The sequence below is a fragment of the Chinchilla lanigera genome, unplaced genomic scaffold (assembly GCF_000276665.1).
Source record: "Chinchilla lanigera isolate Chin_1 unplaced genomic scaffold, ChiLan1.0 scaffold00016, whole genome shotgun sequence".
In the NCBI taxonomy this organism is placed as follows: Eukaryota; Metazoa; Chordata; class Mammalia; order Rodentia; family Chinchillidae; genus Chinchilla; species Chinchilla lanigera.
Genome location: NW_004955417.1, coordinates 16848794 through 16865477, shown reverse-complemented (window position 1 = coordinate 16865477; position 16684 = coordinate 16848794). Strand labels below are relative to the sequence as shown.

Here is a 16684-nt window from a genome sequence, read left to right as displayed (position 1 = left end):
ATGCACTTTTATCACAAGTTGAAAAATAATGTTACCTGTAAGTGAGCCATCAACATCAATTAGTACAGCTTCATGTTCCCAGCGAAAGCCAGCCTTATTAGGTGTGTGGAAATACTGGATGTCAATAAATTTTGCACTCCACCCTCCACATTTGTCATGACAAACTCCAGTGATGGAGGTCACTCCTAACGCTGCACAGTTGGGACGGTCAAAGTTCATAAACTGTACAGAAGATACCATCAGGCCTTCACTAAATGGGAGGACCAAGCCTTTGGATGTGCAAAATACAGACCCCATTCCCAGGTCATCAAGATGACCAACAATCTTGGCATTTTTAATCATGGCTCCATTGGTTTCACCCCAGCCTCCCACATAAGGAGCCAGGATCCTCTTGGTTTCAATTCCAACTTCATAGTTATTTACCATCACAAAATTATGGAACTGCAGGGCCCCTCCATTGACCCATTCTGCTCCTTTTTGACAATTCCAGGTAGTAAGTGAATCAAAGACCGCAGGTAGGGGCACTGTAGAAGTACATGATCCTGTTTCCATGGGGAAATATTCTTCAAAGATCCACAGTCCAAACCATCCTTGAGAATGAACAGTATTGTTAAAGAACTCTCCAAGAGGAACTCTTTTTTGGCAAATGTTTCGGTCATAGGATGGCCCATCGGGGTGGTTGTTCATTCGATACCAAAAGCCAAAGTGAGTGCCACCAGCAGCTGCATTGTGCCGTATGGTGTTGTTTGGGTTAGTCACCCAGAATGCAGCTGGTGTTACGTCATCATTCAGAAGACTAGTGCTTTGCCGTACAAACACTGCCAAGTTATACTGCAGAATATTGCCATGTTCGATACCATCTTCTATAAAAAATGCTCCTCCTTTGATGTCATAGATGATATTCCTCTCAACCAGAAGGTGGTGTGTGTTATGGATAGTAACAGCTCTGTTATAGGACTGGTGAATTGCACAGCCTCTTACATAAGAGTTGAACTGTAAGTCTCCAAGTAGGTGCCAGTGTATTGGATATCGGCCCAATCGGAAAGCCTGGCCAGCATGGGATACCTGTCAAGCCAAGAAATCAGAGCTGTTTATCAATTCACATGGACTCAGAACTTGCCTTGATCCTCTTCTCTTATTTCAAAATAATTTTCTACTTTTATATAAATTATTAACATATTAACATCTCCCACATCATTCATGTTTACCATTTTAAAATATTATTTTAACCTTGTTTTACACAATGTACTACCGACCATACTTGTTAGGAAATAAATGAATGCATGAACATAAGCTATCATTGACTGTTCTGCTTTTTAACCTCTGTCTACTGTCAAGCTTTTATGTTTTACAAAGTAAAACCTCCTAAAAAACTTCTTTTTCTCTTTTACTTTGATTCTTCCATAAGAAGAAACACTTTTGAATGTCTTCCATGTGCCAGATAGTGTGCTGTTTTTCTTCTTATGCATAATCACAGTCTTTACAATAATTCTACCATGTCACCACTAATCATTAACATCATCTTATAGATGAAGCAACTGAATTTTAGAAAGGTTGCGCAGCTTGTTCAGTCATAAAGCTCCATTTAAATCCAAGCTGGTCTGACTTTGGAGTAGTCTCTTACTACTCTGCTATGTGTTCTTTCAAATGTCTATGATCCAATAATCCAATATGAAAAATTCCAATCTGTGTGAATGTGGATGTTTGTGTTTAATATAAATAAGATAAAATATTGGATAGTTCATTCATTTTCATTCTCCATCTAAAACTAAAAAAGGAACTATAATATTTATAATGCAGATGTTCCTGCACTATATCACTCAGTGTATATCTCAGGTGTCACCTGTGTGTAATGTATTTTAGGAAGGGAGTATCCCAAAACAGGGGTATTGATTCTTTCATTATCAGTGTAGAGTAGGAGCGCCCAGGATAGGTTTATGTATTTTGCTTTTATATCTCCATTTCTCTTCTCCTCTTCTGCCCTTCCCCTGTCTTCCTCCCTTCCTCTTCCTCCTTTCCCCTCCCCGGCCTTCCTTTCCCTCCTTTTCCTTCTTCCCACCTTCCATTCCTCCCTCGTTTCCTTCCTCACATTTTTACTGAGTAATAAGAACTAAACAAAAGCCTAATTATATAGATCTACTCTTAATAAAATACAGAAGAGCTCCTAAAATCTTAGGGATAACATGCATACTTATTTGCCTGTGTGTTTGTTTGTTCAACAAATAATCATTTGAGAATGAATCTACTACACCCCATGTGTTATTGTTCTAGCCATAGGGTAGTCAATTGAGAAACCAAAAGACAAAAACCTTTGAAATAATTGTGCTTATATTCTAGAGGGAGAGGTTGAAATTAAGCAAACATAGCTGTTATATTGAGTTTGAGCAAATAAAGGAAAAAAAATGTTTGGGCAGAAATTGCAAATAAATGGTAATCAGAATGACTGGTATGAAAACAACACGCAGCATAAGAACCACAGTTGAACTCCTACCATCTTGTATGGTGAAGCTCTGCATCATTTCTAATGTTTTACTTTTTTTAAATTTAAAAATTTTTTTTAAATGTTTTAATTTTTCTTTTTACTTGTTGCTGTCTTTGATTGTTTGATCAGTCTTACATTCTTATGTCTGGTGGACTGAGCAACTTCATTGAAGATAACAGTGTGTAATGTAGCAACCATGGTTAATTCCTATCATTTTGTTTTGAGGTCATGTATCCTTTTTGTTGTTTTTGTGTGGTTTTGATTTTGTCTTCATTGTTGTTTTGTCAGTTTTTTAATTTTTAAAATAAAAAAAAGAAATTGCAAATAAACGTGGTAAGGAAAGGGCTGTCTCCTGAGATGACATTTAAGAACAGACTAACTGGAATGAGAGTGTGACCCACACAAGTCTTCGAGGAAGAAGCATCCTAAGTAGAATGCAGAGCAAGCACAGAGAACAGAAGACAGGAATGTGGCTGCGAGTCGCACAAGGAGATCCTTGTGGTTAGCACAGTTTAAGCACAGTGTACAGTCATAGGAGACGAAGTCAGAGGGCAGTTGGGGTCAGTTCGTCTTGGTCCTACGGAAAGGACGTAAACTTTTTCATTTGGATGTAACAGGAAGTCACTCAAAGGATTGGAATAAGGATGTAGCAAGATCTGAATTATGCTTTTAGCAATTTACATTGGCTGCACTGTGGAGACGGCGCTGGAGCACAAGAGGAAGCAGGAAGAAGAGTTAGGAGAAAGGCAGTCACATAGGAGCGGGATGCTGTGGCTTGAAGGTGTGGCAGGTGGAGGTGGTGCGGGGAGGGTGAATTCGGAACACATTTTGTGGCTGTAAGACTAGAACTGGCTGATAAAGTTGATATGGGGTGTGAGAAAAACAGAAACAAAATTCTGGCATGATCGAAAGGGTTATTAATGGAATGCATTAAAATTGTCCCCTTATCCATTTCCCCTATCAGATTATCAATAGAATATGCCACACAGCAGGTGTTCAACACTCACTCATTGTATGGATAACTTTAGTCAAGCCACCGCGACTTTATAATACCGCCCCTTACCTCCACATACTCTATTCTTCCTGTTACCATGTTAGCGCCAGGCAGAGGGGCATGAAACATTATGCAGCCTCCAAACTGGTCACTTCCTACTTCTTCTCCAAACTTTCCTTGGAGACACGTCTGTGTAGCAAATTCACCTTGAAAAATATCATGAAAGAAAAATGATATTGAAATCCTCTTAATAGACTCAGATTTCTTCCTCATACCTAATTATATCTTTCTGTTCACATATAATTTCAATCTCTTCCTGAAGCATAATTCTATGCATTGATATCACCTCCTCTCCCGGGTAGTAAGGAGGGTAAGTAGTTTGTCTTGTTTATATTTGCATGTGCTAAAGTACTTACTAAGGTATATTTGAGAAGGTACTGAATACATATCTGAGTGTCTGGAGGAATACGATAAAGTTATGTTGTTTTATTGTTTCTAAAGTTTTCCCCTCAAATTTGAGGATTAAGCAATCCTCAAAGCAATCTTGTACTCATAAGAGAATGGGGATTATTGTCACTTAATTCTTATAGTCACAGTAAATAAGAACAGGAAATAATATTATTTGAAACAGTTTGAACCCAGATTCACATACATTGTGCAACTTGATGCAGTTGACCTGGAATCAGAAAATCGGGCCATTTGATAACAAGTCCAGTGAGCTGTGGCTCAGATGTGCTATTGAAGAAAAGGTTACTACCTAAGCTACACCTGCTACTCTGTAAATATGTGTAGATTGTATGATGTTAAAGACTTTATCAGCAGAACCCAAGTACACTTATTTGCCCCATACAACGTTGACATCAGTCATTTTTCTTCATATATTGTAAACATATTTAATTTTACTTAAAAACACCCTCAGCTCTTCCAAGTTGCCATATTTAATGATATTTACAAAGCAGATTAGCAAGTCGAAACTAAAGTAATACACTTAAATGTCAACCAAATTTAATTTTGAGTTTGATATGATTATATCAGCCACATGACAGCTGCTAAACTTACCTGTGTCAAATCCATTAGGACATGCTGGAATTTTGTTATTCCATTCCACATTCTCAGATCCTCTTATTACTATATTTCTTGTAAGAACCCCGACTTCTGCTCTCGCTTCGAACACAGTTCCGTCAGGGAGTGTGACAGTGATTCCTAAGTGTGTGTAGTTCAGTGGCTGAGTTAGTGTTATTTTTACACCATCAGCAGATACAGAAGCAATGGTCCTTTTTTCATTTTCCCTTTGACTATGTCTGTGAAAATTTTAACAAAAATTTCTCAAAATTAATATAAATTAACATTTAAAAAACCCATTTAGTTTCAATATTAAGGTTTATTTTTTCTTTCAGAATGAGATTAAGTAACAATTTAAATAATTATCAGGATATATAAATGAACATCCACTCAGAAAAAACATTACTGCTTCAAAGTGGCTACCTAAAAAATAGTTCATATGTAATGAGTGTATTTTATATTTAGGTTAAGAGGCACCATCCTGAGTCACATAACATATTGATTTGACATATTTGTTTTATGCCATTTCAAATACTCTATTTGTGGAATTAAAAATGTCATGCAGTTTTCTGAAGAGAGATTAAGTGCAGTACTTTATTGTTTCTTAAAGTGACAGTAACTTTTTTACAGATCTATTTCAATTAATTTAAATATTTTGCAAGTGCTAGATTTGTTCATAAAACTGTACTAGCTTCTAAAAAGTATTGAAAAGTACAGCTCAATGATGTGCCTTTAAGAATCATATTCAGAATTTCTCATGTGAGGTTGATTTTATACCCTACCAATACTTGGGTACATATTTGACCATCGTAACAGGAGGTGCTATGGCGTCTAGTGGGTAGAGAACAGGGAGGATTTTAAGAATTGTAAAGGATGACCCCACACAACAAACATTATCTAGCCTAAAATATTAGTTCTGCAGTGGTGAGAAGCTCTGATAAAGGAAAGTTACTGTAGGTTCCTGAGCAAGGAAATCATTAAGTTGATGTTTACTTCTACCATTCTTCCAGTACACCCAAAATCCAGTCACAATAAAAGGGACTTGCAAATTCCAAAATGTACACAGATATTTAATCATTCAACAAATACTGAGTGTTCAGCTTACATTCCAGGTACAAAGCAAGCTCTAGGGATGCTGAATAGACAGATTACTGATTTTGAAACAAATGTGTCAGTGGCTAATTGTAAATCAACTAAAGTGTGAGTGGTGCTATCCACATAGGTAAGCTTATGTGTGGCTTCCCGACATTCCCTTCTGACTCTCTTCTCCCTTGGGAATAATTTTTATCACTTGAGTCACACTTCAAGGGAGAATGCCACATGTGAAGTAGATTAAAAGTTAGCTCTCGTAATTTTCTAACCCTGCTGGACTCGCAAAACACAAATGCCCCACTGGGGCTCACACCAGCCACACTGCAGCCTTGTGAGGTGTCTACTTCTTTGTCCTCTCCCTGCCTGGCTGTTCCTCCAAGCAGGGACCCATTGAGCCATTTTCCAAGCCGAGCACTTAGCACAGTACCTGTCATAACACAACAGTAGCTTTTGACTGATTGAACAAATTAATACAGAATGAATTTGTCTGGGGAGAAAACTGGGATGAATCCTAAATAGGAGGATGATGTATGAGGGACTCAAGAGTCCAATTTAAATGGAGAGCAGGAAAAACAGTGGGAGAGACAGTTCAAGGGAAGAACTGAAGGAACTTGGAAATGTGCTGGAAATGAAGAAAGACGGTGACTGAAGGTCACTGAGAAATTGTGAGGGGAAAAGCAATTAGCCTGGAGGAGTTTAAAGAAATAAAAGGATAGTGAGGACAAAACAGATGAAATGGGCATGTAATATTTAGGCAGCTTACTAATTCTTAAAATAAAAGGTTAAAGTGAAAGAAGGGAAAGGAGATAGGAGGACAATGTTGTTTTCCAAGATAATGAGTAGTCAGAGAAAACCAAAATCCCAAAAATTCCAGGGAGGGAAGTGTGGTGGGAAGGGCCAAGGAGAGATGGAGATTAAGGATGTCCAGTGACATGGCCTCTTTTACAGCGCAAGATCTCACAGGTGGTCTGAGAAGGGGATTCGGGTTGTCTTGTCTTGAATTCTTTGAGATCCTGATGACAGCAACTTCTTAAAAACATGTTCTAAAAGGCATTCTATATACATTGTGCACTTGAATATATTTTTCCCTCTGTAATAAGATCTAGTGCACATAAAGCACTTACTTTGAGCCAAGTTCTGTTCTGAGTTCTTCTCACATATTAACTCACTGAATCCTTACAGTAAGTCTACATAATAGGTACCAAGAGTGGGGTGATTCTACCGAAGGACAGAGGGGAAATAGCACAGTTTCAGGGCTGGTAAGAGGTGTTGTTGGGAGAACACAATTAAGTGACTTGAGAAGGGATTTTCTTGATGCCTCACTTTACGAACTTTCAGATACAATTCACCACTGAAATAAGGAGCAAGGAGCTATATTTGGTTAAAAAAAACCTCGTTAATTCTCATTAAGAATTTTTTAATTCTTCCTAAAAGTAAATAGCCCTGTGACAAATTACAAACTTACTTTTGTCCCTAGAAAAAGGTTATGAATGAAACTTTTTTATTCTGTTAAAAAGCCTGTGATTTTCTTCCTTTTTAATTCTGCCATTATGCACTTAATATTTCTTCCAATGGCAGAAAAATGGGCATTTGCAAAACTAAGCATATCTTTAGCTCTTTCTAACATCTGCGGGTCTATTTTTAAATTGGAAAACGGCAAACTCGAAATGCCATCTTGAATTTTTATTTTAAATTGAATCATGACCTTAACATATCTGTTTTTTGGCATAACTTCCTATCTGCTTCCTGATAAACACAACTATTTCCAATCTTAATGTTACCTACAATTTGAACATTAACGCAAAAATAAGTCTCCTGTTTGCCGCCCTCCATGGCATGACTATCTTAAATTTAAAAATTTTCTTATTTATTAAAATATGTAACTAAACAGAAGTGAAGGGTCATAAGCAGTTTCCATTTTAAAATGTCATACACTTAAAAGATTATGTCAATCATCACTCAATCACTAATGATTTCTTCCCTTTTACTTATTAATAAAATATTCTTTCATGGAAACACTGTTAAGATTGTAAGATAAGAATTCACTACCTACTTTCCTATTCTTTTTTTGACCTCAAACCAAGAAGCTCATTTGCATTTTTGCATGCATGAATGTATTTAATTAAAGCTGTTAAATCAGATGTTTTCAAATGACTTTTAATAGCAAATTCTGCGCTAAATTAAAAACTTATACTTTTGTGCTCGCTTCGGCAGCACATATACTAAAAACTTACACTTCTGTCCCTAGAAAAAGGTTATGAATGAAACCTTTTTATTCCGTTAATAATCTTTTATAAATGAAGCCTTACGCAGTAACTTAACCATGTCAAACAAATCAAATGTTTTATTAGCATATATTTATTTTAGACACTCAGATTTGTATTTCTTACTGCAATTCCAATCACTGATCAACCAAATGCTAGCGCTGGCTGTGCGTTCTTCTGTATGGGAGACCGTGGGCCTTCCGAATCTTTACTATTTTACACGTAAGCCTAGAAGTCATCTTACCTGTGTCCCGTGCTTGCAATTACAATGGAATCCCCTGCTTTCCACGTCACTGCGTCTTGTAAAGTCAAAGTCCGTTCCCCTGCCCTCGCAGTCTGAGCCAGCCGAGTCCACACCACAGGAACAGGTAGACCTGGAGCCAACACACAACGGAGTGTCTCCCCCATGTGCGTCCCGTGCTACTGACAGTGCTGGTCATTTTCATCTTTTTCCAGATTAAATTAATTCTGGGAAGGTTCCTACTACACTAGGATTTTATACCCAGCTCATAAAAGGAATAAGAAGAATGCTAACTTCAAAAAAGTAACAATTAGGTTGGTAATAACACATGGTTCTATAAAATTTAAAAAAAACTGCTTCTGCAATGCTGTGCTGTATCTATGACAATCTTCTCCCTAGGAACCAATATAAATGTGGGGTGATCGTACTAACAAAATCAGCAGATGCTTATTCCCTTTGTCGTTGTTGATAGCAATTGTTTGAATTGATAATCTAGAAAAAATACGGGTACATTTCTAGAGAATTTTAGAATTACATGTATTCGGCACAAGGTAGAACATTTATGACAGTAGCAGGGCATCTTGTTCATGGATTTCTAAATGTATAGAAGACATAAATTATTATAACATAGAAGACTAAGAAAAGGGACTCCTTTCATGCTTCTGAATGATGTTACCCTAATACATCAAGCATAATAAAAACTTTGGGGGGCGGTATTAGAGATGGAGACCAGGGCCTTCACACTGAGCTGTATCTCTAGTCTTTTTTATTTTTTTTTATTTTGAGAGAAGGTCTTACTAAGTTGCCCTGGTTGGGCCAAATGTGTGACCCTCCTGCCTCAGCCTGCCAAAGTGCTGGGATTCTAGGCATGCACCACCACAGCTGGCAACCGAAATCGTTTTCACTTCCTGACAGTATTTCTGGAATATAGCTATAGGAAAGTTCAACTATAAATTTATTGATATATAACCTAGAAAGAGCCCACAAGGTGCAAATGTCAGAAATTACATTCAGTGTTTAGATTTAGTTCCCTTTCATAGGAATGAGTGAAGCCAGATACTGCCCTCAGCACAGCAGGAGACAAAAAGCGCCTGGGGAGGGGACGGTGTCCAGATGGCTTGGAGTGATGAGCCACGGTGGGGCTCGGTCTTGGTAAGGGCGCAGGGCTGGCCTGGTTAGAGCGAGGGCAGGAGAAAGGGGGCCGACAGAGGCCGGCAGAAGGAGGCTGGGAGGTGTCCGTGGGGCCGGCCGGCCTCTGTACCGTGCAGCTCCAGCGTGCCCTCCCGCACAGCCAGCGTCTTGGCGCCGTACACCGGGAGCTCCGGGGAGCGCGGGTGCCCGTGCAGCGTGATGACCGCCTTGTGCCGGAACGGCGACGCCTCCGTGCCGATCTGCCACAGATTTCGGGAGCCTCGCTCAGAAAACTCAAACTCAACAGCCGCCATTCTTACCACGCCAAAGGATCTCTCGCCCCTTGCCTCCTCCCTTCCGGGAATTAGCTGTTCAGCTGTGCATGACTTTGTTTCACATACATCCTTTACATTTTCTATTCAGCCAAACGGGCTCTACCAGACTGTAATCAGGTGGACTTCACCTACGGCTCAGAGCTGTTATTTATTTTGCTCTGTTTTAAATTCTGCTGTCTTATCATCTATAGCTATATTTTTATCAAAATGCAAGAATACCCTGGGGACACCCCTCCCAACAGAATCATTATCCTAATAACAAAGCCCTCAGCAAAATGAATTTAGATTAGGTTGGCATAATTATGTATTTTATAGAGAGTCTATATAAATGGCAAGGGGTTAGCAATGAATCTATGTCATGTGCAGGTATACCTGAAGAATGCCTCCGTCTGTAATTAGAATATTTTCTGCCTGGAGTTCAATGTCCGCTTCATCAAAGATTAGAGTTCCACCTACGAACCATATAATTTTTAAATAGATCACAAAAAATGTACTATTAAAAACTGTTTATTTGCTCATCTCTGTCCTGCTTTCTGTGTATACTACTTTACTTCTGCTTTTTGGTAACATAAAAATATAAACACTTCAAGACTCTGAGAGTAGACAGAAAAGCAAATTCTAGGACAGATTATTTTATCTTGAAAAAATATTATTTTAAATGTTATGAAGTAGTGGAGTTAGAGAAGTTAAGTCTACAAATACAGAGCTTCAAAATATAAATTAAGAAAAAAAAGCCAAGGTTAAAGAAAAAGACACTTATACAAAGCATTATAACACAACCATTAGGTCTTAATTTTTACCCACTGACCGGTAGTAGGTGATGGCTATAGCTTGATTAACGCTATTAAGAAAGTACTGAGATACATTTTTATGAGACTGATGTAAGTCTGGAGACAGTGAAACTTTATTTGTTTAAAGACCCAATACTTAATAACTTCAGATTGCTGAAATATTGTTGCTATTATCCCAGATGTTAAAAAATAGCAAAATTACAGAAGTCTTTGAACAGCTAAAGTCATTTTGGCAAAGTTTAGGCACTAGAGTCAAAAGCATTTTCCTCTTAGCATTTAATGCTTCTTTCACATATAATTGTAATAGTTGTATGTTTTTGTCATAGTAGAAACAGAATATCAAGTTGCAGAAACAACCCCAGGTAACAATTGAAATTAGGTTTACAGATAAATGAGAATCACCCCACAAAGAACGGCTATCATCAAGAAATCAACCAATAACAAATGCTGGAGAGGCTGTGGGGAGAAAGGAACCCTTCTCCACTGCTGGTGGGAGTGTAGACTGGTGCAACCACTGTGGAACTCAGTGTGGAGACTCCCCAAAAACCTAGGATTAGAAGTCTCACTTAACCTAGCTATTCTGCATCTGGGTATTTTCCCAGAAGAATTAAAAACACCATCCCACAGTGATATATGTGCACCCATGTTTATAGCAGCACAATTTGTCATAGGTAAATCTTGGAAAGATCCCAAATGCCTGTCAGCTGAGGAATGGATAAAAACGATGTGGTATTTTTATACAATGGAGTATTACTCAGCTATAAAAAAGATAAACTCAAGGTTTTTATAGGTAAATGGATGCAACTAGAGACCATACTCATAAGTGAAATAAATCAGACCCACATGTATAAATATCATATTGTCTCCCTAGTGTAAGAACCTGAAAGAGTAAATAAAACCCAAAATATGCAATAGATATTATGAAAGGGAAAGAAATTGCTCAAAGGAAGGAACAACTGGGATGAGAGAAAGGAGAAAAAGAAAGAAAGAAGGGAAAAAAATATGTATGTGTGCATATATGGAAAGATAGCTGGAATAATTGTACTGCTGATGTCTAATGGTTTATCGAAAGGAACAGTTAATGCTTAAATTTTTTGACCAATTTTGCATGTTTATATCTGGTAATATTAACAAATAATCTGAAGACAATATGCAATGTAACAACCATTGGTGAATTCCTACCATCTTGTCTTGTGAAGTTCTGTATCATTTCTAATTTTTTTATTATTTTTCATTCTCTAATGGTTGGATCAATCTTGCATTCTTACATCTGGTAATCTGAGCAACTTTGTTGAAGATAACAATATGTAATATAACAACCACTGTTAATTCATACCATTCTGTTTTAAAACCCTGTATCATTTTTACTGTTTTTGCTTTGTTTTGTTTTTGTGCATGTTGATGTTATTGTGGTTTTTTTTTATTCTCTTTAAAAAATAAATGAGAATAACAACATGCTTTTCAAGTGCCATCAGGGGATCATTTAGGATAGACTTTAACAAATTGTTACAATTTTATAACGATTAGGATTTACCATATCAGTGAGAAGTGCTGTTTTCTCTTTCTTTTACTTTTTAAAAAAATTTATAAAAATGCCAGTCTGTGGGCCTGTTCAGTGCCTCCCCTCCTGTTACTGAAATAAAAGTTTCATGAAACAACATTTAACTATAAAAGATACCTACCCATATGTATGGTGTGTACTTTGATTTTTTTCTATTTTATTTATAAAATCTTGCAGTGCATTAAAGAATATTATAACCATAAATAGATTGTAATATCCAATTTAGAAAACTTAAAACTATACTTCATATTAAAAATATAACTATGAATGGTTCATAATTATGAATTTTGATTAAATTAGCATTGTAGAAATAGGCCCTAGGCAGAGTTTAGTAAACAGATTTATAGAAATTTACCCTGAATAAGCAAGATTTTCAGAATAGGAGTGCTTTGGTCCAGTAAAAGTATCTGTCCTTTTGTAATCACAGCAAGTGACCCTTCCTCTGGGGGAGATTTTCCCCCCCACGAGAAGTTGGAGGACCAAGCATCAATGTATAAGAAGTCAGTATTCTCCTGTAACAAAAGATAAGAAAGTGTAAAATTTAGAGGACTTATCAGGCTTTTTTCAATTTCCCAAAGAAAGACATATAAACAATAAATATTCATATTAATAATAAAATACAACCCAGTTTAAATATGCTATAGCTTCCTTTCAGTCTATTTCATGATAATAATACTAAAAATCTATTATCAATTATACCACAACCCAGAGTAATCTAAAAGAAATTAAAATGTCAAGAAGCAAGAAAAGCGTAAGCTACTGCAAATTTAACATAGTCACATTTCAGTTATCTTTTGGAGATATTAAAGTAAAATATTCATTACCAATTAGCACACTTACTATAATGCTAGTTTTTCTATTGCTGCCATTGCTATACTAGAAGCACTATTACCAGTTTAGCCAGGCCGATGTCTCTGATGCTGACACGAAGGGGGGCCCACCCTGAAGGAGCGTGAGCACTTGTCACACAGATGATGTGTGTCCTGTTGGAATATTCCACATCACATTTGGCTTCAGCTATGGTGATGTGAACATCCTGTGGATTTTCACTGTAAGGGGAAAAATAAAGCATTTATGTTTTTCTTGAATTTCTACTTTGCATCATCGAATCCTTTATTCATATGTTTTTGGAAAAGACATGATATTGCCTTATGATCCATCAAAGTTCAGGTTGACACCCTTTTTTTCCAAAATAAGACTTTGAAATATTTGTTGAGCAAAAAGTAAACAAAGAGGTTAAGACACCAGAAAAAAGAACTGCACAAACTACCAAGTGTTCTAGTGCTAAAGGGAAAACTGCCTGAGTTTGAATTATTGAGAGATTCCTTGTTGGCCTCCAGGTAGTTACCTTTGTAAGAGACTTTCAAGGGTCAAGTTTGTCTGGGACATTTCTGTTACAGTCACAGACCTTTGCTCTTAATCTCCCTTTAAAATGCAAGACCCAAGTAATTATAAGTGCATGAGAAATTAAGACTGCCTTTTACGGTTTGATTTGAAATTAATGTTACATACTGGAAGAATGATGACAGTGCAGTACAGGAATTGGAGCTATAAATAATGTGTGCAAGAGGAGAGAACCTGACCAATTTCAGCAGAAGGAACCTGATGTGTGAAAAGATGTTCCTCTGGCACAGTGAAGCAGGTTACAATTGGAGATGATGGGAGAAGCACAACAAAATAGTGATGTGTGCTTGTGATGCTCTTCATTAGGATTTGAGACAAGTGACTGGACCTCTGGAGTCTTCATCTCCTACACATTAAGTGGGATGAAAATATACCACAAAGGAGGATAGGAAATTTCTATGGGTAGGAAGATGCCTGGCATAGATAACTCAATACATTTTAGCTATTAGTACTATTTTGTGCCTCAAAGGTGGCCGGCAAGCAGAAAGGCCCACAGTACAGGACTCTACTTAAGCAATGTCCTGACACAGGACAGAGCATGTGGGATGTCTTGAGTGTGGAAACGTGGAGCAACTTATGCGTGTGCGGATGGTACCTGAATCCGGATCCCAGCACTGTAAGTCTGGTGCCCCCTGCTGTACTGCCTCTGGTGGGAGATATTTCAGTGACAAGTGGAGTCAGTGCCATAGTGTAAGTAAACAGAGTCGTGGACGGAGATGAATCTTTCCCATTGACCACATTCACTTCACACGCTTGGTCAGGTCCCACGCCTATGAGAAAAGGGTCAAACTTAGTACATTTCTGCCATTAGGCCCTCACTCACTTCTAGAACATTCACATATTTGCATAACATCTTTTTTTTCTCACAATTGCATCTAATATACACACGCTACATGTGAAGCAATAAAATCCTCTAGCAAAAAAAAAAAAAAAAGAATATTGCAAAATCCATTCACATGATTGACGGAGTAAAAATTCTTAGACCCTTTCTTGGAATCTGTTATAATAGACAGTTACGTAAACCACCTGTTTAGTTTTCCAGTCTTAGAAGGATACAGGCTTGCAAATTGGGAAGGGAGGAACCAGCTGCGGGAGACAGGAACCCCGACAGCAGCAGGACAGATAGCTGAAGGCAAGGGAGGAGACAGAACAACTTCAGAAACTCCGCAGGAAAAGGACGAAAGGTGAGGAACCAGCAACCCATCAACCTTGCCGAATCTCCGTAGTATTGCCACATATTTTTATCCGGACACAAACTCCAGTATTGAAATGATAAGTAAGCCGAGGTGTGGAAAGGTTTCATTTTTATCAATGCTCTTTACTTAAAATGTCAAATAAGCAAAAGTATTTTAAAAAGCTCGATCAAATTTTGTTAATGTATAAAGTAATGTACAGTAAAACATATCCTTTATATTCACCTACAAGTCACATTATTCAAATATCTTTTACATTTTGCTAAATAATAACTAAAATTTACTGTGTAAAGTTCTAGATATATAAATTTCAAATAAACCATTAAATCATGATTAATAATATCTCCACTTAATAGAGAGACAAGCAGAGTTTAATTACATAGCTAGAGTTACTCAATAAGTGGCAAAATAGAGATTTGGAGACGCCTCAGAAGTTAGGTTTTTAACCACTAAATTAAAAAAAAAAGAAGTATTGACAAAGGAGCCAAAAATATACACTGGAGAAAAGACAACCTCTTTAATAAATAGCATTGGGAAAACTAGTTATCCACATGAAGAAGACTGAGTCTAGACCCGCATCTCTCACCACGTACAGTACTAAACTAATATCAAAATGAAACCTGCTGGAAGGTAAATCAGGTAAAATTCTTGAAGTCACAGGTGTAGGCAAGTACTTTCTGGATGGAACCCAGTTGTGCAGGAAATAGTTCTGAGAATCAACAAATGGGATCATATTAATAAAAAAAAACTTCTACACAGAAAAAGAAACAAGCAATAGCATGAAAAGAAAACCTACAGAATGGGAAGTTTTTTTGGCAGCTGTTCCTTAGAGGATTCATATCTAGACTATATAAAGAACACAAAAAAATTGGGTTCCCCCAAAAAAGACACAGCCAAAAAACAGGCAAGTGAAATGAAGAGATGCTTCACAGAAAAGTACAAACAGACAATGAATACATGAAGAGATGTTCAACATCACTGACCAGGGCTGGGGAGATAGCTAGGTGGCACAGGCACCTGCCTGGCAAGCGGAAGGTCCTGAGTTTGATTCCCGGTACAAAAAAAAAAAAGAAAAATCACTGACCATTAGAGAAATGCAAATTAAAACAACACTGAGATTCCATCTAACCCCAGAAAGAATGGCTATCATCAATAAATTAAATAATAACAAATGCTGGAGAAGCTGTGGTGGAAAGGGAACCCTTCCAGACTGTTGTTGGAAATATAAGCTAGTACAATTGCTGTGGAAATCAGTATGGAGGTTCCTTAAAAAACTAAAACTAGAAATTCCATTTGACTCAGCTATTCCCATTCTAGGTATCTTCCCCAAAGAATTAAAAACATCTTATTTTATGCAGTGATACATGCATATCCATGTTTATAGCACCACACTCTTAATACCTAAACCTTGGAAATGTACATAAGTGCATCAACAGATGAATGGATAAAGAAATTGTATTTACCCACAGTGGAGTACTACTCTGCCATAAGAAAGATAAATTGAGTCATCTGTAGGAAAATAGATGCACACTGAGACCATAATGTGAAGTGAAATAAATCAGGCGCACAAATTTAAATAGCATATAATTTTTCTAATATGAATAAGCCCAAAGTAAAAATAGAGAGCAAAATAAAAGATAATAGGAAGTGGTGAGTTAAATCATTCTCAAAGGGGAAAAGGACCAAGAGAGGGAAGGAGGGTGAGGAAAGGAAGGGATAGAGAATTTAACTAATAGGGAACTGGGATTGTGCTGTGCACATGGAGCAAGGAATGAAAATAGTGTGTACCGCAAATATGTACTAAGGAGGAGCGGATCGAGAGCTGAGCGGAGAGGAGAGGAAGGGAAGGGAAATGGCGTGAGGAAACGTATTAAGATGTATACGTACACGGGCCAGCTTTCCACAAGGAATGTGAACATCGTGCACCACACATATGTACTGATAAACTAGAGCTTCAACCAAAAAGGAAAGAAATAAGAGTAATAACAGGAGCGAATCCCATGTCGTGTTCTTGGCTTCATTCTGGTCACTTTACATGCATTAACCTCACAATGAGTTTATAAAATACGCTACTCTGATGAATCTCACTTTATAGATAGAAAGACTAAGGCCCAAGGAAGTTGAGCAATTTGTG

The 16684-nt window shown here is 37.4% G+C and overlaps 1 protein-coding gene across 2 annotated transcripts in view; it reads right to left on the bottom strand.

Moving 5' to 3' along the window:
• Pkhd1l1 (polycystic kidney and hepatic disease 1 (autosomal recessive)-like 1) overlaps nucleotides 1–16684 on the bottom strand; it is a 146385-nt gene that overhangs the window by 57581 nt on the left and 72120 nt on the right. For both annotated transcript variants that reach the window (XM_013512746.1, XM_005381882.2), the window contains exons 41-49: nucleotides 13953–14127; nucleotides 12846–13002; nucleotides 12309–12465; nucleotides 9974–10053; nucleotides 9397–9526; nucleotides 8139–8268; nucleotides 4536–4777; nucleotides 3546–3682; nucleotides 36–1065 (exon numbers count right to left, since the gene is read on the bottom strand). In XM_013512746.1, the coding sequence (XP_013368200.1) occupies nucleotides 36–1065; nucleotides 3546–3682; nucleotides 4536–4777; nucleotides 8139–8268; nucleotides 9397–9526; nucleotides 9974–10053; nucleotides 12309–12465; nucleotides 12846–13002; nucleotides 13953–14127 (2238 nt within the window). The remainder of the gene's footprint in view (nucleotides 1–35; nucleotides 1066–3545; nucleotides 3683–4535; nucleotides 4778–8138; nucleotides 8269–9396; nucleotides 9527–9973; nucleotides 10054–12308; nucleotides 12466–12845; nucleotides 13003–13952; nucleotides 14128–16684) is intronic.